A 23216-nucleotide genomic window follows, 5' to 3' on the forward strand; every position below is an offset into this window, starting at 1 on the left:
ACTTATGCACTCCTAGGTGTGACTCTGTTTAGCACAGGCAGAGGCAACCCTTACACAGTAGGAAGGCAAGTATTTAATGCCCCTCCACTGACTTGGGCAATGGCCCATGAAGAGTAAGGCTGAGCCCTCAACTGTTAGAAAATGTGACTGCTGCTCTCCTGCTCTCTTCATTTGGCTGATGGGGTCCATGGGGTCAAAGAAACTACAATTCTGTGCTGCGAAGGTGAGTTCCAGCACCATGGCAGAAGCAGAGGTGGTAGCTAACCGGGAAGAAAAAGTAGTCTTTCTGGGAAATTGCACTCTGTTTAAAAACATACTTTATTCTGTCTTCTCCTCTTCTTTTTAGTTACATTATATTTCTTTATGGCAGATCTCAAGGAGTGGAAGAATAATATCTGAGAAAGAATATCGGCTAAATGCTAGGAGGAGGGATCACCAAAGATATGTACAGGAGTGCCTGGCTCGGGCCATATTTCATAAGGTCCTTGATATGGAGGTATGCATTTACTAGTAATGTGTAAGCCTTTTCGGATACTTCCCTACTGACAGCCGGTGGCTGCTAACTCGTACTGGACTGTTTTCCATAGCTGTGCCCTCATGCTCCCCTGAAAGGCTCTCTCCTGCTGGGAAAAAGGACAGTCTTTGTGCTTGATGTCCTCCACATGAAACCTCCACTGGCCTCTAGTTGTTAAACCATACTGTCATTAGAACATACACTGTCCTGGCTCACTTACTGCACTTTGGCAGTCATCAGATTATGGGATGATATTCACAGGGCTAGTTTGCTTAAAAAAATTCTAATCAAAACAAAATAGTTTGAACATGGTTACATATCTTATCTGAGTACAAAATTTGGGCACATTCCTGTTACGTATCAAGAATGGAGTTGGTCCCTACAACTTTACAAATACTCAGTTGTTCCCTTGCCAATGTTAATATAGACAGGTGTAATGCAAATGTATTGAATCGATAGTAGTTTCATAATAGGGCTCAATGAGGGTAACGACCAGGGAGCAGGCAAGTGATAAGCAGAACAGAAGCAAATGTTCTTACATTCATTGACATCTCATAATGTCCATTAATGAGATTTCTCTTTCTCTTACATTGATAGCATCGTCATCAGCTGGAAATAAAAGAGAAACTTGAAAATTTTGTGAGGAAGAAGAGGGTGCAGAATATCAAGGTAAGGCTTGAGTGCTACTGAGTACTGATGGGACATGGCAGTTTTGCCCCGTGTTAAATAACAGCCATGAGTCAGGCCAGAGACTCATTGAGCCAAGTGTCCTGTCTCTGATGTTTATGGAAAAAGTACAAGAAACAGGCAAGTAAAGGATGATCCTGCCCCAGGTTACCTCTCCTTCTTCCTCTGTCCAGCAGTTCAGGAACTTCCATTCATGCACATGATTCCTTTTGAATCTACTTGTTATTTTGGTTCTGAAGTGTTCTTGGTTGTGGAATTGAATTATGAGTTGTATGAAATGCTACTTCCTTGCATTTCTGCACAATAATTAATGTATCTGCTGTCTGATAATTCTGTTTGATGCTCCATTGTTCTCGTTATGAAAGAAGTTATTAACTGTTCCCCTTTTCCAAGGCACATGTGGTTTTACATACCGTTTTCATATTTCTTCTCAGTTTTCCAAGCTGAAGACCCTCAGTCTATTGAATCTTTCATACATGAGCCATTCCAGGCTTCTCATTACTGTTGCCATTTTTTTACCTTTTCTAGTTCTACTATTTCTGTTTTGAAATGGGGAACCAGAACTGGATGAATAATTTAAGATACATGTTGCAGTTCTTCTCCTTGTAATTCTAGACACTATCTGCTTTTGACTGCTTCTGAGCACTGAGCTCCCATTTTCAGTCGTTTGCCTCTCCACATGATGTTCAGCAGAACAGCATGTAAGTAATGAAAAGAGGTTTCAGAAGTCTTCACTCTGCTGTCACGTAGGTAGAGCTTGATCCTGTAGTTGTTAGTCATGGAAATCCCACAGAAGTCAATGGTTCTTCTCCCCATGAAGTCACTTGGACTCATATGGGAAAAGTTCTCATTTTGGCTGAAATATCTCAACATCTTATTTCTTTATTAGGAGCCTGCATACATCGAGAAGAATGCATTGAGAAGCTAGCTGCTTCTTTGAGCAGTTGAAGAACAATGTCAAATCTTTTTAATTTTAAATAATACATTTATGAGCAATTCATCAGGTAAAGAAGGGAGGAGATTTTAATGAAAAACACTGATCACTATGGTAATTGCAAAGGCATTCTTTACTGACTGAACTCCTGCTGGTAGAAAGTTGCCACAGTGGAAGCAGCGACTAAGGCACCCTATCAAGGAATTCTGGACTTGGATAATTTTGGAACATAAACCAAAACGGCTTCCTTCAGTGAGAAGTGTGAGGGAGATGCCTGCAGATATGTGATCTGTGTCTTTGCTGTGATGCCACACGGGGGCACAGGAACCTGGGTGGAATTAGCAGTGTAATTTAATTCTCACCTCATACATTCAGTGAATTCGGCTGAGTAGCTAATCTAAAAGGAAAGGAGAAACATGGCTGGGCAAGGGAGGATGAGAAACATAGCTATCTATTTCCAGAAGGGTAGTCAGCCCAGTGTGGAGCTTTTGAGAGAAAAGATAGGGAGGGGCAGCAGTCAGAGCAAGGAAGTGGCAGATGCACTCAAATTTAAAAAAGAAAGAGACCTTCAACCAAACCAAGAATTGGGAGATACACAGAAACAGGCAGATGATTTGAATTTGGGGGGATCTGCAGCTGGAGAGGGCTGCAGGGAAATGAATCGGAGACGGGAACAAGTCTTTTCCCTCGTCCCTCTCTCATTCTCCCCTTGATTTCCTTTCCTTCCTTAACCAGGTGTTCCATCGGGTCTAGGCAATTTGATCGTCATAGCTGTCCAATGAAAGACAGACGGAAGGCAAGCTGAAACATTGCTGTTAAGACTATTTAGTACCTCAGAGATGTAAATTTCTATTCTTTTAGGTGGAACAATCCAGAAGATATGTGGAAGGTGCTAGCCTCATGCGCTGCCCACATCCACCACTTGGTCCAAGAAATCATTATGGGCTCCATCCTTTAGTGGCTCGCGAACCAGCTGGTCACTCACAACTGGTGAGTTTCACCAAATACTCCATATCCTATAATGTAAGCACACACAGCTGAAAGCGTGCACGTATACCTATGACATCTGTGCTTAGTCTAGAGCATTGATTGCCCTGGTTGTTCTAGATTAGGGCCTCATCCTTCATCACTTGAGGCTGATTTCCTGTTTGCAGGGTTGTGTCATTAAAGAGAAATCTTGAGAAGCCGATGTTGCAGGAATGGCACATCAGAACTTAGAAAAAAATAGCTTTGCTTGTGATAAACCTGCTTTAATCTTTCCCTTTTATCTGCCTTATTACCCAAGGTTAGGCCAGTATCAGTACATTAAGTATTGTCAATGAATACTATGGCTGTAGGCAAGTTTACAGATGTTGTAAAATCCTGCAAGCAATGGAGGTCTTTTAGAAAACAGAGTTGAAGGGGTGCAGTAAGACTAAAGCTCTTTCCAGAAGGCTGTGCTTTGGAGCTCTGGCTCAGAAGCCTCTTAGTCTCTGTTAACAGGCAGAGAAGGAATGTTAATATACTCTTGAAATATAATGATACTAAAGTCTAAGGTCAAAGGTCAAATATATAGTCCAGTTTTAACTGGTTCTCCATTTCAATAATGATACTTGGTGCAGGTTGAAGAGAGATTTTCAGTCCTGAATGACCTTTTCCTCTCCATCCCATACAGAGGGCACCTGGACCTGTAGTTGATTACTATGGTGGACATCCTTCTCATCGAGACCGATCCAAGGAGCCTGCCTTTTCTAAGATGGTGAGTTAACTCAGTTAAAAAGTTTTTTAGGTTTTAACATTTTGACGTGGTATTCTGAAGGATATATGAGGAAAAAATGAAATAAAAAAGTCAGAAAAATGCTGAGTATTGAAGAAAAATAGGCATGCTTTTGTCATGCATTCTCTCAGTGTCCATGTGCTGAAGTCACCAAAACACAGCATGTTGCTACAGTTTCTATGAGTTCATTATGTTTGCTTCAAGATTGCACTGTGAAGACCGAGTAGCAAAACCTAGGTTTAATGCCCAAGCGTTATTTTGGATGCTCCCGTTTTTGGATGCTCAATTAGAGATGCCTGAAGGGGTCTGGTTCTTCAGAGGCAGACTAGAAAATTTCATTTCCTGAAGGTACCTGAGAATCACTCATCACTTCAAAATACCTCAATCAGTGCTATTTTTTTTTCTTTATGATGCTGCTCTGCACTGGAAACTATACACTGAGATTTTGTAGCTGTTTGCTTTTTCCTTTTCTAGACCTCCTGGCAACCAAATAGAGCTCCAGGAAATATGCGGTACCCGGTTCGCCTCCCACCACTTCGCAGCGGTGCTGCAGTAGGGTCTCTACCAGAGACTTCAACCTCTAAAGAGAAGTGCCACGCCATTGAAAACGATGAGCAGTTTGCCAGTGGGGTGAGGCCATAGTTCATTCTGAAAATAATACAATTTTAGAGACAGCTTTATAATACTGCTTTAGTACTGTAGTTCCCAGAACTGTGTGCTGCAGGCAACATGCCTACCAAATGGTTATCAGCTTTTATTTAAACTCTCCTTTTTAACCTCTCCTTAATTTTCAAGACATTTTCTTACTGGTCTAATGCTCAGTTCTTGATCACAGCCAGGAAAAATGTGGTGACTTCTCTTTCATAGTATAACATCTCTCTGCATGCAAAATTTTCTGCCTCTGCATAGATTTTCTGTTATGTAGAGAGGGTGGCAGCCACTTGGTTAACACGAATAACTCGGGAATATTTTCACACAGTCTTACAAGTTTTCATCTTCATCTACAGCAGCAAAGTAGCAAAAAAATACATTTTTTTTTTTTTACCATTCCTCCTACTAAGTCACACTGGTGGGTTCAGAGAATGAGAGCTTTTTGGAGTAGCCAAACATGATCTTGATATGTACGCAGTTACTTTCAGGTGAGATTTGGACTTGTCTTCTGTTCTAGGAAACCATTATGTAATTGGCTTTGTGTTAGGAGTTCCATGGGACTGGAGGATTTTGGAAGGGGACTGTGACCTGCTACTCCTGACTGGCAGACACCGTATGGATAGCTCCCTTCTGCTGTGCATTTGCTCTGTATTGTGATGGTCACGATCCTTTCTCCAAGAATTTGCTGGCACTCTCTCTGTCTATTCAAATTACAGGTCATTTAAATTGTTTCTTTAATGCTCACTACTGACAAAACAGCTAAATCAGATCCAGAGCATGCAACGTTTGCAGAATTTATTCTCTAGAGATGTCTTGCTTTGCGGGGCCCTGGTGCTCTGTTTGCATTTCATCCTGAAGGAGGACTAAACCTCCACTACAAATGGGAAAGAAGTGCTCTGAACCGCACCTCGTATAATCGATGCCAAATGATGTTACTGTTGGAAGATTCTGGCTGCTTTGGCATTTGCTTGCCAGCTGAGAGAACGCAGCAGGGCTGCGGGGTTGTGCAGTATTCTGTCTGCTTGTGATCAGAACGCTGCACGGTTACAAGTAGTGCATGGTTTACAATGTTGTGTGTATCTATGAGGGTGACATTTTCAAGCAAGCTGCCTGTTGCTTTGCAAATGAAAAGAAAGGGTTTTAGCACAGAAGTGTTTTCATGAAGAAAATTGCAAGCACCAAGTTAAGGAATTGTTCTAGAAGTATGTGTGTTACTAAATGTAAAGAGCAGTCAAACCACGGTTAGTTCAATATGCTTGGTAGCTATTTTTGCATGACCTGTTTAACCTGGTTAAAATGTTTTTCCAGGGGGAGAGGAGGGGGTTAAGACTTATGAATTCAATGGAGTATGTGACTGGTATATCCCCTTATCAGCTCCCCATCATTAAGAAGAATGTGATACCAGTGCCACCTCCCCCCAGGCAAAAAGGAGACAAGAACATAAATGCAGTGAGAAATGGGATGCCCAGAGGCAGACGATTTCGTCCCATCACTGCACCAAATGGCTTAGAGCAACTTTTAACAAAGGTAAGTTATCTCTGTCTACTTCTCAGTTCATGTGTAGGTATGTTACCTTCCTTATTGATGTATTCGCCTAATGCTGAAAGATGTGTATACCCAGTTTGTATAAAGATTCACTAAATTTTTGAAAGAAAGGATATTTATAACTATTAAAATATGTAACTGCCACCCATCTCTCTATATACTAAAACATTTGGTGTTTTTCATCAGTTGGGGAGAAAAAAAGGTGCTGGAACAGAAAAAACATAGCAACTCTTATTTAAAGCCTTCCACCTTAGTCAATCTGATCCTGTCTCTGACTATATCTGGTACCAGAACTTCAGAGGGATATATGAAATGCCTTGAGTATATGAAAACTTCATCTGTTACACTATAGCTCCAGCCAGTTTTGACTGCTGTAAAGGAAATTGTAGGAACCCAGGACTGGGAGGGATGATATGGATCATTAAACCTGGTCCCTGGAATTTGGGCAATTCAATGCAATGGATTTTCAGCCCAAAATATTTTCCTGCCCTTCTGCATGTTACAACACTTTGCAATTTAGGCAGCTCAAGGCCCGTCTTAAAAGACTGGAAGCCTCAAGTGTATGCCGCGCATACATGATCCTTGTGTTCACCTTTTGTTACAGTTGGAAGCTGAATGCGTTTTTTGTGTATTTCCTGCTGCAGAATTCTGGAGGATTCCTCTCATCCGTCAGTACTCAGTGTAGCAGTGAAGATGACTCTCTTGCTGAAATGATGAAAGACAACGTTAAAGGCAAAGAGGAGTATAATATCAAAAGAGCATCTGACGATGCACCACATGCACAATATGGAAATGAGAACGGGGAGAACAAACTGCTCAGACTGGAGGAAGATCAGGAAACTTTTGCACTGGAAAAGGAAGGAATAGATGAAGCAGAAAAGGCAAAACGAGAAGATCTAACAGCAAGGGAAGATACTGGAATTTTTCATGACAATATAATGGCAATACAGCATCAAAGTCCTGAAGTTAATGGGGAACTCAAACAGGCTGGGTCAGTAGAAAGTAACATAGAGGAAGATGGGGAGAAAAATGCAAGCACCAGGAGGGATGATGGGGAGGAAAGTCTTCCAGTGCCTTTGGAAAGCAATATGACAGAAGTGGAAGATAGCAATGAAGAGTCTCCTCAGAGCGATGAAGGAGGTGGTGAGTACAGTCCCTCTGCACAACTGTGAGTGACTAGTGCATGCAAGTGTTACTGTATTTGCCTTTATACTAAGTCGTGGTGCAGCATGGGGAATGCAGTTGCTGGACTGTTTTCAAGCTACTAGAATACTCTTGTACTGCTGTGAGCTAAATAGTCACCCAGAATGTAACCTTGGTTAATTGTTTCTTTTCCAGTGTTTCCGGTGTAAGGCTTTGGCTATTCTTTTTTACTCCAGTAGTTGGGTTTCACACATCATGCAATTATTATAAAATCCAAACATGATTTATTACCTATAGGAGAATCTGTATGCCAGATTAGGGGACTCTGTTTATAATGTCGAAATACTGGATTCAAAAAGAACACCAAAAATTACCATGTGAATCATGGTGCAGCAGATGAAGATCAGAACTACGTCAGTTGATCCATGGTTGTGTTGCTTCACTCTGTCATGGATTTGCTGGCAAAGAGCAAATCAGTTCGCTGTGTGACACCTTGTTTTTACTGTTGATAAAATGGGCATCTTGCAGTTTCAACCTTACCTTTATGGATAACGGGCAATTTATAAAAGGTTGGCCACGTGAGCAAGGCTTTGCATTATTATATCTGGGGAATGTGTTTGTGTTTCAGTATTCAGTACACTAATCCACTTGTAACCTATGAGTGCGGCTATAGCAGAACTAACATGCTGATAGCAATGGGATCTGGATTGTTATGAGTACATGCTGTGGACAGATTTTGTCTCATCTTAGTTCAGTATATCATTACACTTGTTCAAGAGTGTCTGAATTCATTAGGCCTCTTGGGTCAGTTCAGCCAGCATATAGAGTTTTAGAGTAATATCCAGATAACTGAGGTGCCAAAGATGTTACTTTTGCATACAATATTATGAATCGGACATAAATAAAGAGCATGTAGGAGAGACCTTGGCATTCAAATCCTTGTGGACCATAACCCTGTGAATAAATTGGAGAGAATCACGGGCAATTCCCATAGTACAATATGTAAACTGCACATTTAAGTTGTTCTGTCTCTGAACTTGCTTGTTTATATTCTTATAAGTGTCTTTAGGAGTGATGATGTTTTCTGGGAGTCTAAACGTACCTACCGTTAGAACACAGGTGCAAGTCCAGTGAAGACTGGAAGGAACTGAGAGTCATTACCAGGTGGTGGCTGTCCAGTAATTTGTGCCTGAAATCCGTTGCAGTAGAGATCCTAGAGGGTGGACGCCCACCTCACATTTGGTACCACTCATTATCCTTGCTGCCAGTCTCTGTGAACGTGTCGGAGTTAGAATGAGCGTACGCCTGAATAACTTCCCCAGAGATGCAGGCAGCTTCCTCACACCACCGCTCGAGCATGCTGGGAGGTGGAGTTGCATTCTGTTCCTTTTCCTTGGCTACTTTTAAGGAAAATTGAGGAGTTTTCTTGAATTGATAGTCTGGCATCTATACAAGGCAGTCCATTAATTTAGAATTGCAGTTTCCATTCAAACACACTTTCTTTTGTTCTTGTTTTAAAATTAATGGGAGTAGTTGACGTATTTTAGGGAAGTTTTAGCTTCCATTTTTGAGGTTCTTTTAAAAGCAGTCCTGCAAAGTTTTTGTAATACATTGCAGATGAAAAGGATAATTTAGATATTACAAAAAGATTGCAATGAGCCTTCCTCAGATCCACAGAGGAAGAAGAGGCATAGAGGCTGCTGGAAGACTGTGGCTGCAGGAAGAAATAATGCGTCACAGATTGGCTCCCGTGGCTCTGAGATTAGCTGTTCAGGGACAGACTGTGGGTCCAAATTCTACCTCTGGCCTTTGGCCAGCAGCAAATGCCTAGGAAAAATAGAAGAAAAGGGCAAGAATACTGTGCTGCTTCCCCACCGTTTCTTCCCACAGCTGTAATTAGCTGGTGTCAAGGGTGGTCCCTTTTACTTATTAGGCCTAACTGGATTTTTTTTCCTTGAGTTTGACTAATCTCTTCTTGAACCCATATGAACTTTGGACACCAGCAATGCTGTGTAGCAGTAAGCTCTACTGTTCAGCTAAATGTTAGATGAAGGATTATTGCTTTTTTTTTTTCCCCCCTCAAATTTTCCATTTATGAATTTCATACCATGGTCCCTGTATGTTTTTTTAGAGAGGACAGTGAACTTCATCTCCAGTTCAACTTGAATAGCTTACACATGATTTTGGAGATCTTTATCATACTTACTGAGATAACAGGAGTGCACTAACGGACTGTTGCTATGGTTGAAATCTTTTATCAAATGGAGCTCAAGAAACTATTCTAAAACCTGTCTGAGTCATATGTAGAGGTGTTTTTGGAGGTGTATTTCTGTGTGATTGATGGAGCTAATCTGGTTAATTTCCATTTTCAGAAAAAAAAACGTTAAATGGCTTTGATTTTAACACTGATACCTCTGGGCAATGTTCTTCTATTACACTTACTGGAATTTTGTCATGACATCCTCAGATGGTGTAATTCAGAGATTGATATCAGATGAGCGTCTGTCCCTTTGTGCATAGCAAAGGGAACTCGTGGCCAATGAATGCAGACGTTTTAGTGACAAATACTAAAACAAAATTATGTTTGCTATTTCTAGGTAGGAGGCCTGCACACTCCCTCTCATCCGTCAGTACTCAGTGTAGCAGTGAAGATGACTCTCTTGCTGAAATGATGAAAGACAACGTTAAAGGCAAAGAGGAGTATAATATCAAAAGAGCATCTGATGATGCACCACATGCACAATATGGAAATGAGAACGGGGAGAACAAACTGCTCAGACTGGAGGAAGATCAGGAAACTTTTGCACTGGAAAAGGAAGGAATAGATGAAGCAGAAAAGGCAAAACGAGAAGATCTAACAGCAAGGGAAGATACTGGAATTTTTCATGACAATATAATGGCAATACAGCATCAAAGTCCTGAAGTTAATGGGGAACTCAAACAGGCTGGGTCAGTAGAAAGTAACATAGAGGAAGATGGGGAGAAAAATGCAAGCACCAGGAGGGATGATGGGGAGGAAAGTCTTCCAGTGCCTTTGGAAAGCAATATGACAGAAGTGGAAGATAGCAATGAAGAGTCTCCTCAGAGCGATGAAGGAGGTGGTGAGTACAGTCCCTCTGCACAACTGTGAGTGACTAGTGCATGCAAGTGTTACTGTATTTGCCTTTATACTAAGTCGTGGTGCAGCATGGGGAATGCAGTTGCTGGACTGTTTTCAAGCTACTAGAATACTCTTGTACTGCTGTGAGCTAAATAGTCACCCAGAATGTAACCTTGGTTAATTGTTTCAGGCAGTGTAAAAGAATAGTCGTCTGCACTGGTGCTGACATAAAGGAGAGCCGCAAGCCATCGTAGATGAAATTTCCAGTTGTCCTTCTGTATGCTGGATTTGCAGTGGAATGTAGAATGCTTTTCCTTTACCTCAATAGAAATTTTTGGTTCTGTTTCTATTGCTTTCTGTTCACTGTAGTGCATCTATCTAAGATAGCCATGTGTGGAATAAACAATTTGAATGCTGGTGCTTAATGCTTTGCAAGTCTGTTGCTGCTGGGTTACTTTGACTGTGTTGTGCATTGCTTTTGCTTTGTTATGCATTCAGAATTGAGACAGTAAAGACAGTAACATACTATTCATGGAATAGTGCTGAAGTCTTCAAAGATGTTTGCTTCTGAAACCCCTCTCTTCACTTGTGTGAAAGAAACTTCAATTTAAGCACCTTCACCACTAGGTTCAGATGAGTCGAGTAAGAACTACTGAAGAAGACAGGACTTTAAAAACCTAGAGGATAGAATATTACGCTGTAATACAAAACCAAGGAAAGACCAATCAAATGTGTCAAGCCGGTATCAATCTGATACCGAGTTAGCCTAAGACAATAGCATTGTTCTTTATTAGCATAAATTCCTGCGTGCTTACATTCAACACACATGGTTTCATGGCTCTAGGTTTGAACAGAGATCCTCTATCAATATAGACAGATTGTCCAAATGTTATGTAGGTAACAGCGTTTACATCTTAATCAAGTCCTGCATCATCTCTGCTGCCAGGAGACTACCTGAGATTCAGGGACAGTGCAGATCAAGGAAGGACAAGAAAAATCATCGAATCATAAAAATTACAGATAGGAACGACTTCCTAAATTGCATACAGATTTTTCCCTGTCTACATGGGAGTCGTCTAGGTAAATTTTATAGTAAATGAAGAATTGCCAAGGAACTGCGTGTAGAGCAATGACAGAAAAAGATAATACCCTTTCTGAGATATACTGAGCTGCTAAAGAAATATTGTGGGGTAACAAAGGTCACATGGGAATCTTAGCTTCCTCTAGGCACTTAGCACAGTTGCTGCCATGATAAAAATTCTAATTAAAAAATTTAAGGATGTCTATAGTCTTAAAAGAAATGCCAGATGGTTACAACTCCAGTCCTCCAAAAGGCTGAGGGCTAAAAGCCTCCAGAGACACCCAGGGGGCTGAAAGAGCTCAGTCCTTTACTGCGATTGCAGAATTGGTTCTCAGTCTGTTCTTGGGCCTCCCTGATTTTTTCACATGAACTTCTCTGTAGGGCTGGTCATTCTCATCAGCCGTCCAGCCTGCGTTTAGATGAGACTGATACAGCACTGTTTTGGTTTTGCCCCGATGAGACCCATCATGCTCTGCTCGTGACAGGATTTCTTCTAACCAGTGCTGTCACTAACAGCGCAGAACTAATTTATCAGAGAAGATTGTATATGCTGAAGAAAGCAAAAGGTGCAAAACACTCCTCTGGGGTTGTTCAGTTGCAGGCTGAGTCTGGGCAAATCACAACTGGTGGTGTGACAGGATCTGTCAGAAGTATGGAAGTACCTGGGATGGGCTCCTGCTGCGCGTTTTCTGATCTTGCTGTGCTCTTTGTGACAAGGACATATTGCTGATCTCAAGAGAGAGGATTATTGTGAGCAGTATTTGTCATCCTTCCCTGGGCTCTTGTTTTGATAGACTGTCAATTCCCTTTTGTCAAATGTTACGCAGGCAGTAAACTGTGAAGAATGGGAACTGCCAGCTAGTCAGACTTCAGGCCTATAACCAGGTCAAAGGAAAATATATGCACCATATGTAGCAAAGCACTTGGTATTTCAGCAAGTCGAAGGAAGTGCTGCCTGTACCTCTGTGTGAGGCAGCCAAGGGATGTCCTGGAGCAGAAAGCTTCTTGTCTTCTCTGCAGAGCTGAAATGTCAGAATGACTCAAGCAGGTTGTGCGCTACTGCGCAGAGACTTTTGTCAGGATCTCCTGGGTCCCAGGAGGAACCTTATAAATGCTCAACTTTCATGGTTCCTTGCAGAGCAGATCTTAGTGCTTCACCCAGGTGAAATGTGAGAGCAAGGAGTGAAGCCATCACTGCCCTTTAGGACCTATGGTATAGGCAAAAAGGCATTCATGCTGAGCAAGTGCCTTTTGTACTGTAGACTGAAATGGTCTTTTAAAAATGTTCTCACATTTCTTTTCAGAGCTGTGTGGGTGCAGGGTACTGACGGGGTAGGAAGGATGGGTGTAAGCATAAAGTAGGAGGAAGAAGAAGAAAAAATAAAAACACAAGTGAAAAAAAGAAGAAAAATAACATATACGAGGGCAAGTAGCAAGACAGAATCAACAGTGTAGAAAAAAACAACCTCATAGGAAAAAGGTGAGCGAGCACAGGGTGTGCATTGGCAAGAGAGAGGGAGGGATTTGGGAAGAGTGCAAGGTTGTGGCGGGGGAAGACAGTGTTAAGTCTTCTCCTCACTGCAAGCTAGTGGCAACAACACCTCTCCCACTCCTGGACTTTTCAGTGCCCTGTCTGACTCTGAAGCAGCAGGCAGATTAAATCCCATACACACAGCTACATGTATAAAGAAATCAGTCTCATACGAATTGATAGCCATTTTTCTTAATAAATTGCTGGAGGGAACATTCTGCCACATGCAAGTACATGTGATTTCAATACATGACGCCCAGAAGTGACAGCGATCCATAGAAGACCTGTACAAACGTTTTGAGGCAAGACAGTATTTCTGTGGGTTAAGTGGGCAATTTGGATAAGACTAGTGGCCAGGTCGGTTAGTCTTATTGTGCTTATTTTTATGCAACTGATTTTCTTCTGGCAGAGCTCCTAGTAACTTCAGAAGTGCCCGACAGATCAGCCCAGAGGCACATCTCTCACAGTAGTCTGTGTCTCGCAGTGGCAAGAGAAGATGCTATTCACAAACACGAGAGCCTCTGTTTTCTGAACTTCACTCATTTTGTAGCTCTCCTGCACTCCAATCTGTTGTATAATAGCTGTTAGAAAAAAATGCCTGCCAATCCTTTGGTATCCATTTATGCATCTGATGTCCATGAGTTTGTCTAGTCTGTTTTGAATCTGCTGATACTGCCAGCCCTTCAGGCTCCTGTCACAGCAGGTTCACTGCTTCTGTCCTGTCCATTCTTTATGAAGCCCAAAATTTTGGGTACCTTTATTACATCCTCTACTGCAGAGTGGCCCAAAGTCAGCCAGTTCCTTAGTGTGGCAGCATTAGCTTTTTACTCATGGCTCCTTATTTTTATTTTCAGAGAAATCGAAATAAGGTGTTGCTTGAAAGTCAAGATATCCTACCATATAACATCTCTTTATCTAGGCTGTGAGTCATGATTTAGCCAGAAGCATGCTGAGTGGTTTGTTGTGGCAATTGGTTTCAGGCTCTGTATTTTTGTAACAGAAGGCCAAGTCAGGATTCAGATCTTTTTTCCTTGCTGGCTGAAACCCTGCTCCTTTACTCTCAAACAAAATACTTTGTCTAAATAAAATGCCATAGGCTGATTCTGGGAAGATCATTGGTGAAGGTATTGAAAAGTGTGCATGTTCTCACTGAGCCTTGACGTAGAACTTGTCTGTAGACATCTAGAAACTGAAACTTGGCACAAGAGTCTCTGCAGCACTTCCACTGCATACGATGAAGCTGACCAGTGTACTGCTTCATGTCACATACAGTAATAAGATCTAGAAATGTTGTGATTGTCTCCTTTATGATCTGAAAGTTATTCTTGACATAAGTATCGAGTACAAGCAATTGACTGAGTTACTCCCTTTCGGTCAAAGACATGATTGTTCCAAACTGCAGAGGAGCAGTCTGAAACATCTGACCACTGGCACCATCCAAGCAGCAACAGGAATTAATCAAGTCTCACACTAACAGTCATAACACAAACAAAAGTGGGCAGCTGTTTCAGAGATGTACCTGAAGGGCGGTGGTTCCTAATGGACACAGTATACTGGCAATAGAGGCCATTTGGCAGTAAAACCAAGTGCGAGATTTGACTTTATGCTGTCAATCCATACCAGTGGCAAACTAGCAAGCTCTTTGTGTAACAGACTAAGCCAATAAGTGTATGTAAGGGACGAGGCCCACGTGGCTGTGCTGTAAGCACAGACAATGCCCCAGGGAAAGCTCCAGAAGCCAGCCATGGGGAGGGGCCTGGTGTCACTCTCCTTGACTGACTAATGTCTCAACCACTCCTGGAGCTGGGGTGAGAGAAGACTCTAGAAACCTTGGGCTGGAGCCAATAAATAGGGGCGCACGTGAGCCCCCGGGGGCACTCTCTCTCCGCACCGACCCCCCCGTTGGCAGGTCCGACGCTGGATCCAGGACTGGTGATCTCTTTGTCCCTCTCTCTCTACTTTCCTGCTGCTCAGCTCTCTCTCTCTTTCTCTTTTTCCTTCTCCTTCTTGCTCTCTGTTCTTGATGTTGTTAAGTAATACAAGGCCTACCTCAACTCACCACAAAGCCGCTTAGCTTGTGTTATATATTAAGACATAGAGGGTTGATGCTTATAGAAGTGTTTGTGCCATTCAAGTTGGAGTTTGTTTTTTGGACCTTGAGTGCTATTTCACCTTAATCCACACCGAGGGGATTTGCGGATCTTAGTCACTCTCCCCTTCCCGCAGGTGGGGCGTGACATATTAATTGGCATCACGGACAGGATCCCCTCAGTGTTGGAAGGTCCTAAGGGATACCGACTCTCCACCCGGTGAGTGCGGGCGGGGAGAGCCGGGAAGTGACCTCTCAGCTATAAGCCGGGAGAGGTACGAGCAGTGGCAAGCCATGGCTGCCTGGGAAATGCCAGCGCTTGACTGCCTCCCTGTGGTTGAAAAGTTAAAGGAATATAAGGCATGCCCTTCCCCACCAGGGATGGCATGGGCCTATAGTAGTTGGCACGACCCAGAAGCTGTAGCGGACAAAATCACAACCCTCATGAAAGAACAAAAGGCTCGACCGGGAAAAGGGAAAGCCACGGTGTGTGCGGTGTTGGGAGCAGCACTAGTGGCAGCCCAGAAGGAGAGGCACCTGGTTAAGCGAACCAATGATGAAATGGTTGAATCTTTACAAGAACAAATAAAAACCCTGCAGGGTCTACTAGTGGCTGAACGTAACACTACTCAGCGACTCCATGCGGCCCTGTCAGATGCACTGGACCGAGAAAAAATTTTGCGGTCCGAATTAGAGGAAGGGGGACAAAAATCTCCCGACCGGACAGATCTTGTTTCTGTTCCGGATAGTGTGCCAGGATTTACAAGCTTGGCCCAGATGGCTGAAAAGGAAAGCCTAAGACCTTTGTACCCAAGTGAAGAGCTAGAAATCAAGCGAGAAATATTTTACCCTGAGAATGGGGAAGTGGTGATGAGGCCGGTGATTAAAACTGAGACCACTGATGACGGCCAAGGTGGGGGAGCTCTGCAAATCACCTCCCGAATGGTGCCGTACTCGGCGGCCGAAATGTCAAAAATCCAAGAGAAATATACTAGATTGGCTCAAGAAACCGAAACAGAGTATGTATGGAGGGTATCGCTAACTGGTGGTGACCGAATCCTGTTGTCAGAAGATGAGGCCCAGGGGTACTGGGGGCCAGGGGTTTTCCTAACTACCGATGACCCCAGGGAGCCGTGGTCATTAACTCAGCGAGCTGCCTATTGGGCAGGGGGTCTAGACCCCTTGGAAAGGGGAGATCCTGTGTGTATTGAAACCCCGACCACGAACCACTTGATCGAGAGTCTGCAAAAGGCTGCTTGTCTTCAATTAATGCATGATAGGCGTTTAGTCCCTCAACAGCCTTCCCCAATGTTATTAATTGCTAACCCCGACAGAATGACCCCCCTAATCCGAGGTTTACCTGATTCCTTGAAACTATATGCAGTGCAACTGCAAGACCGTTTGCGGGACGCACTAGCCCCACGAGGAGGGAGACGAGCCCGAGGAGGGCCCATGACTTGGGGCGAAGTAGCCCAAGAGTTGATAAATTATGGTAGGAGGATGGGAATCACGGGGGGAGCCACCAAATCGAAAACTGCAGTGCGGAGAGCGGAACAGCAGGAGGATCGACCCCTGCCCCCTGCACGAACCTTGGGGGCAAAGAGAAACCTATTGTGGGCCGAGGGAATCGAAGAGGGGATTCCCCAGGACATAATGGATGGTATGCCCACTATGGCCTTAGAAAAACTCATCCGAGCCTGGAAAGACAAAAAGAAAATGCCTTCCAAATTTGAACAGCCTACTCGGGGGAATATAAGGGCAGAACCCCAATTGGACTATGGGGCAATGACTGCCTCTAAGGCTCCTACCGCCCCCGAAAAGGATTTGATTGACCTGGAAGTGGGAAACTGGACGCGCCGTCCCCAGTAAGTGAGCCGGGGGACGGCCAGTGGGTCCATTTAAGAAGGCTCACAGAAAATAGTAAAGGGGACCTATTGATAACATTTCCCCTTGGTCCCTTTAAAACCCCCGTTAGGTTCCTAGTAGATACAGGTGCTCAGATGTCAGCACTTCAGGCGGACGTTGCTAACCGCAATGGTATAGTCACCGACAAAAAGCAAATCTGGGTTACGGATGTGTTTGGAAACTCCAAACCGCAGCCTACAGCTCGAGTCAAGTGCTGGTTGCCGGGGGACACATTCCCTGTTGAGGTTATGATGATACTGGGTGTATTGCCTACGAATATTTTGGGACTTGATGTATTGAAGGGGCGAGCCTGGGTAGACTCGAAAGGGAGGGAGTGGAAATTTGGACTCCCCACAGCTCTCATAAGACTTTTACAATCGGCGCCCGCGCTCCCCCCCTCCAAAATTGTTAATGTAAAACCCTATGCCTTACCATTAGGAGCAAGGAAGGGAATAGCTCCTGTGATAGCCGAACTGCGAGAACAAGGGATAATCATCCCCACTTACTCACCTTATAACTCCCCGGTATGGCCAGTCCGTAAACCCAATGGAAAATGGCGACTGACAATTGATTATCGGCGTTTAAATGCCAACACAGGCCCCTTGACAGCCGCAGTGCCTAACATGGCCGAATTAATCGCAACTATACAGGAGCAAGCCCACCAAATTTTAGCAACCATTGACGTGAAAGATATGTTTTTTATGGTCCCCTTACAGGAAGCAGACAGAGATCGCTTTGCCTTCACATGGGAAGGTGTGCAATTCACCTTCACACGCCTCCCCCAAGGATATCGCCATTCGCCGACCATTGCACACTTCGCACTGGCACAAGAGCTTGCCCGAGTCACTCCCACAGAGGGGGTCAAAATATATCAATATATCGACGATGTATTGATCGGTGGCTCCGATGCCACGGCGGTGGGACAAACCCAATCTAAGATAATTACTCACCTAGAAAATTTGGGGCTTCAGATTCCAGCGGAAAAGGTACAACTCCCATCTTCCGAGGTAAAGTTCCTGGGTATTTGGTGGAAGGGAGGAACAGTGTGTATTCCTCCTGAAACCTTAACTACCCTCGAACAAGTACGGATGCCGGGAAATAAAAAGGAGCTGCAACATATCCTAGGCTTATTGGTATTTTGGAGAAAGCATATCCCAGACTTCTCCATCATAGCCCGCCCCGTTTATGATTTAACTCGCAAGAGGGCCGCCTGGGACTGGACCCCCATCCATGGAGAAGCCTTAAAGTTGTTAATCTTTGAGGCTGGGGTATATCAGGCCTTGGGGCCCATACACCCAACAGACACGCTTTATATTGAATGGGGTTTTGCAATCCATGGACTATCTATACATATGTGGCAGCGTGGACCGGAAGGTCCAACCCGTCCCATTGGGTTTTACTTGCGCAGCTTCAAAGATGCAGAAAAGCGTTACTCAGTTTGGGAGAAGGGCCTCTTTGTGGTGAGTTTAGCCCTACAAGAAGCTGAAAAAATCATACGGCAACAACCAATCATTCTTCAAGGACCCTTTAAGGTCTTGAAGCCGGTACTGGCCGGAACCCCACCCCCTGCGGGGGTTGCACAACGAGAAACAATAAGAAAGTGGTATGCGCAATTAGATCATTACTGCCATACGTGCCAGATAGAGGAGGGAGCACCTAAAATCCTCCAAATACAAGAACCTCCTGACAACCAATCAAATCAGGGACCACCCCCATCTTATATAAAACCTGCCCCTCCATTTGACCTCCACCAGAAAAACGTGTGGTTCACTGATGCGTCCTCCAGGAGAGAGGGAAAGACGTGGAAATACCGGGCGGTAGCCCTGCATGTTGATTCCGGGAACCGAATCGTAACAGAAGGGGAGGGAAGTGCTCAAGTGGGAGAATTGGTAGCTGTGTGGAGCGTGATTGTTAAAGAGGCTGAGACTAAAGAACCAGTGTTTATTTACACAGACTCATATGCTGTATTCAAGGGATGCACCGAATGGCTCCCGTTTTGGGAACAGAATCAGTGGGAGGTCAATCGGGTACCAGTGTGGCAACGAGAAAAATGGGAAGAAATCCTAAATATCGCCAAGCAGAAACCCTTTCTAGTAGGGTGGGTTGCCGCACACCAAGCTGGGAATCACCCAGCTCACCTTCTGAATAATCAGGTGGACTCATTAACCCGTTTAGCAGGAATGGCTGTAGAAGGTGAGGGGGAAAAATGGGAACACCTGTTGGAATGGTTACATGTAAAACGAGGCCATTCGGGAAGTAAAGATCTATTTAGGGAAGCAATTAGCAGAGGGTGGTCTGTAACCAGAGAGCTGTGTAACACTATTATTTCCGCGTGCAGCTTATGTCGCACCCGATTAGGGGAGCACAACCCCCTTAAGGACCCGCCTCTGCACATAAGAGATAATAAAGGGTTGTGGGACACTTGGCAGGTGGACTACATTGGTCCATTTCGGATCTCTGAAGGAAAACAATATGTACTAGTAGGAGTTGAAGTGGTGTCGGGATTGACCCAAGCAGAAGCAGTACGACGAGCGACGGGAGATAATACTGTAAAAGGTTTAAAGTTATGGTTCAGTTATCTACCTAAACCCCAATCAATCCAATCGGATAATGGAAGCCACTTTACTGCCGGGATGGTTCAAGAGTGGGCACGAAGCGAAGGAATACAGTGGATCTTCCACACCCCATACTACCCCCAGGCAAACGGCATTGTCGAGCGCACCAACGGACTCTTAAAGCGAGCTCTGAAACCGCACGAACCTGGGTGGGCACAGCGACTATCAGATGCAGTATATAAAGTTAATAGCCGCTGGGGAATTAACGGGTGCCCACGACTCACCGCATTCTGCCCCAAGCCTCCATCCATACTCCCTGGGAAAAGGGAGGCTAAGGACCCGGTGAATCTGCTCCATTATCCAGGACAACCCGTCCTGGTGGACCTACCGACGGTGGGAGCGGTGCCTTTAACTTTGAAAAAGCCGCTAAATCTCTATACCTGGGTGGCCACCGACGCACATGGGAAGGGTCACCGAATCCATACCCAATGGATTGTTCCATCCTATTAATCATTGTTCATCTTTATGAATATATTTTGCAGGTTGTCAGAAGCCCACCGTGGGACTTAAGCTTTCGGTTGTTGAGTGGGTCATTCTTTGCACTGTTTGTCTGATTTTACTAAGCTTGCTCTGTTTCTTTACTGGAGAGAGATGGTGTGGGAGAAGTTTATATTCTTACTTTGTGAATGTACAATCTTGTTTCAACTAACTGGGAGTTTGAATAACCAACCTAACTTGGCATGGGAGTTGATTACTGGCTTTACCCGAATCTGGAATCGAACAGACCAAGGTCTTTGTGTGGACCTCCCCACATCTGCGTCAGCGGGATTTAAATTTGCCATTATCTGGTTAAATTTCTCACGAATTCTAAATTCAAAGCTAGAGATACTAAACCAAAAGTGCATCCAAAATCCACATGGGAAAGGAAAATGTTTGTGGGGAGCAGATCCATTCCCATTCCAAGAATATAGCGGGACAACATGGTATACACCCTCTCCAGTGGCCTACCTATTTCCAATTAACAGGACCTGGAGAGACATGTGGAATGCTACCTGTTGGAAGCAACAACTTTGTAAGGGAACTACAAGCGCTGCCTTCGCAGCCCGAAAGAACTGGACATTATGTCCCCAGGAAGTGAAGATCCCTTGCAATCTTGTACTGGAATGGACATGGTGTCCCCGAGAGGTGGAGATCCCCTGTAACTTGGTATGGTGGTGGGATTCCCCGCCTCACGGTGAACCCCTAGACCACGAATATAATGTCCCGTTTTCCCCCGGTTGGTGTATTCAAATTCCTAGTAAATGGGGTGGCTACGCCCACCATGATCGTTCTCGTTATGAATATGCTTGGTCCTTTAAGCATTTCCTATCCAGCCCAGATAGTATAGTTCATACGTGAGAAATAGATCCCCTACCCTATGAGGATACTCCTCTAATGAACTGCTCACGAACAATTAGCTGTGATTCGTTATCATGGGATCCAGTAGAGACCTGGTATGTACCAGAACTACGAACCTTGATCCGAGATATGTGCATTTGTTGGGGTTTCTCAGTACCAGGATTTAAGCCTGGAGATCCCATGTGTTATGGAAACATTATCAATCAAGAAACTGCATTAAAATGTGGAGTTACACTCACCCACGAAACAAAATGGAATCTTGCGTGGGAAGGGGAAGCCAAACTAGCCGAATCTCACGACCCATCAACATGCTCCACTGCTAAATATCCAGCCCCTCAAGGTACCTTTTGGGCATGTTCAAATGGGAAGATGTACTCACACCTACATGTACACGAAATGGCAGGTTTACGCTGTGCCATCGGGATTCCATCAATGTGCCCCTCCAAAACTTTTGACTTTATTAATTCTGGGTACAACCGAAGGAAACGAGATACTCAAAAACCCCAGTCTGCACCTGAGTGGGCAGTGCATGGAGTCCAAATACCTGACTATTATACTTGGGGCATGACAACATCTCTGATGTTAGAAAATATATTTACCCCATATGTAACTCTTAAAAGACACCAGTTTGTGTTAGAAAATTTAACCTGGCAAATGCATGTTTTAAGTAATTGGACCTCACACGCTTTTGGAGAATTGAACTTACAGGTACAGCAGGTGTCGAAGATGGCCTTGCAAAACCGCTTAGCCTTGGACATGCTGCTAGTTAAAGAACAAGGTGTGTGTGGAGTACTAAACCATACGGCTGGAGAATGCTGCGTTACCATACACAATGCTACGACCACGATCGAGGAAGCCCGTCAGAGGATGCAGGAAATCACAGCCAAGACAGGAGACTTGTTCCAATCAATGTTACCGAGTGATTGGACGGGAAATTGGAACCCAGCCTCATGGATTTCAACTTTGCTCAAAAGCCTCGGACTTACGGGATGGTGGGATTGGATAGTAGAAGCCTTAGTAATGTTTCTGTTAATATTAATCGGTCTAGCTATCGGCTTTGCTGTACTGAGGTGCCTGATTCGCCGCTCCTTCTCTTCCATCTCTTCCTCTCTGCGCTATGTTCAGATCACCACCATTGAAGAGGACCTCGGAGTGTTTGAGCCACGGGGTGGTGTAAGGGACGAGGCCCACGTGTCTGTGCTGTAAGCACAGACAATGCCCCAGGGAAAGCTCCAGAAGCCAGCCATGGGGAGGGGCCTGGTGTCACTCTCCTTGACTGACTAATGTCTCAACCACTCCTGGAGCTGGGGTGAGAGAAGACTCTAGAAACCTTGGGCTGGAGCCAATAAATAGGGGCGCACGTGAGCCCCCGGGGGCACTCTCTCTCCGCACCGACCCCCCCGTTGGCAGGTCCGACGCTGGATCCAGGACTGGTGATCTCTTTGTCCCTCTCTCTCTACTTTCCTGCTGCTCAGCTCTCTCTCTCTTTCTCTTTTTCCTTCTCCTTCTTGCTCTCTGTTCTTGATGTTGTTAAGTAATACAAGGCCTACCTCAACTCACCACAAAGCCGCTTAGCTTGTGTTATATATTAAGACATAGAGGGTTGATGCTTATAGAAGTGTTTGTGCCATTCAAGTTGGAGTTTGTTTTTTGGACCTTGAGTGCTATTTCACCTTAATCCACACCGAGGGGATTTGCGGATCTTAGTCACTCTCCCCTTCCCGCAGGTGGGGCGTGACAGTGTATCAGAAAAGGAAAGATATAGAAAACTGATGGAACTTGAAGGGATAAACCTGGGTCACTGGAGGGAAGAGCTCTCAGAGGAGATGCTGAAGGGATCGGACTGTGTACATGGCTGGAATACTGCTCATAAAGAAGTTGTTTAGTATTACTAGCTTGAAAGCCATTCACGTAATCATCCGGCAAGTCATAAAGCAAAAATGGAACAGATAGCACAATTTTAACAATAATGTCAAATGTATGACTTGACTGTGAAGCATCATAATCATTGCATTTACAAGAGCAGAAAATACTTCCCCACTTATTTATAGATAAGCATATGTCTTCAGTCACTTATGCTACTTTGGGGAATTGCGGAATCATCAGAACTGTAATTGGGAGCTTAACATAGAATTTTTTTTTTTTTAAAGTATTCAAAGAACAGTAACAATTTTATGTCTATAAAACAGTGTTGTTGCTTGTACGTTGAACCCCCCTCAGACTGCCTAACAAAAGCAATCTCACTGTTTTGTGAAAATGTTGTGGAAGATTGCCGCTCTATGTTTCAATAGATGCTCCTGCATGAATTTTCCCTTGGATTTTTAATG

At 44.2% G+C, this 23216-nt stretch overlaps 1 protein-coding gene across 1 annotated transcript in view; it reads left to right on the top strand.

Moving 5' to 3' along the window:
* LOC143160314 (uncharacterized) overlaps positions 1–23216 on the top strand; it is a 31728-nt gene that overhangs the window by 1556 nt on the left and 6956 nt on the right. Inside the window, 6 exon segments of the mRNA XM_076338039.1 lie at positions 371–496; positions 1112–1183; positions 2997–3125; positions 3790–3873; positions 4366–4521; positions 9833–10331. Of these exon segments, the coding sequence (XP_076194154.1) occupies positions 371–496; positions 1112–1183; positions 2997–3125; positions 3790–3873; positions 4366–4521; positions 9833–10331 (1066 nt within the window).

Source organism: Aptenodytes patagonicus, chromosome 5 (genome assembly GCF_965638725.1).
Source record: "Aptenodytes patagonicus chromosome 5, bAptPat1.pri.cur, whole genome shotgun sequence".
NCBI lineage: Eukaryota > Metazoa > Chordata > Aves > Sphenisciformes > Spheniscidae > Aptenodytes > Aptenodytes patagonicus.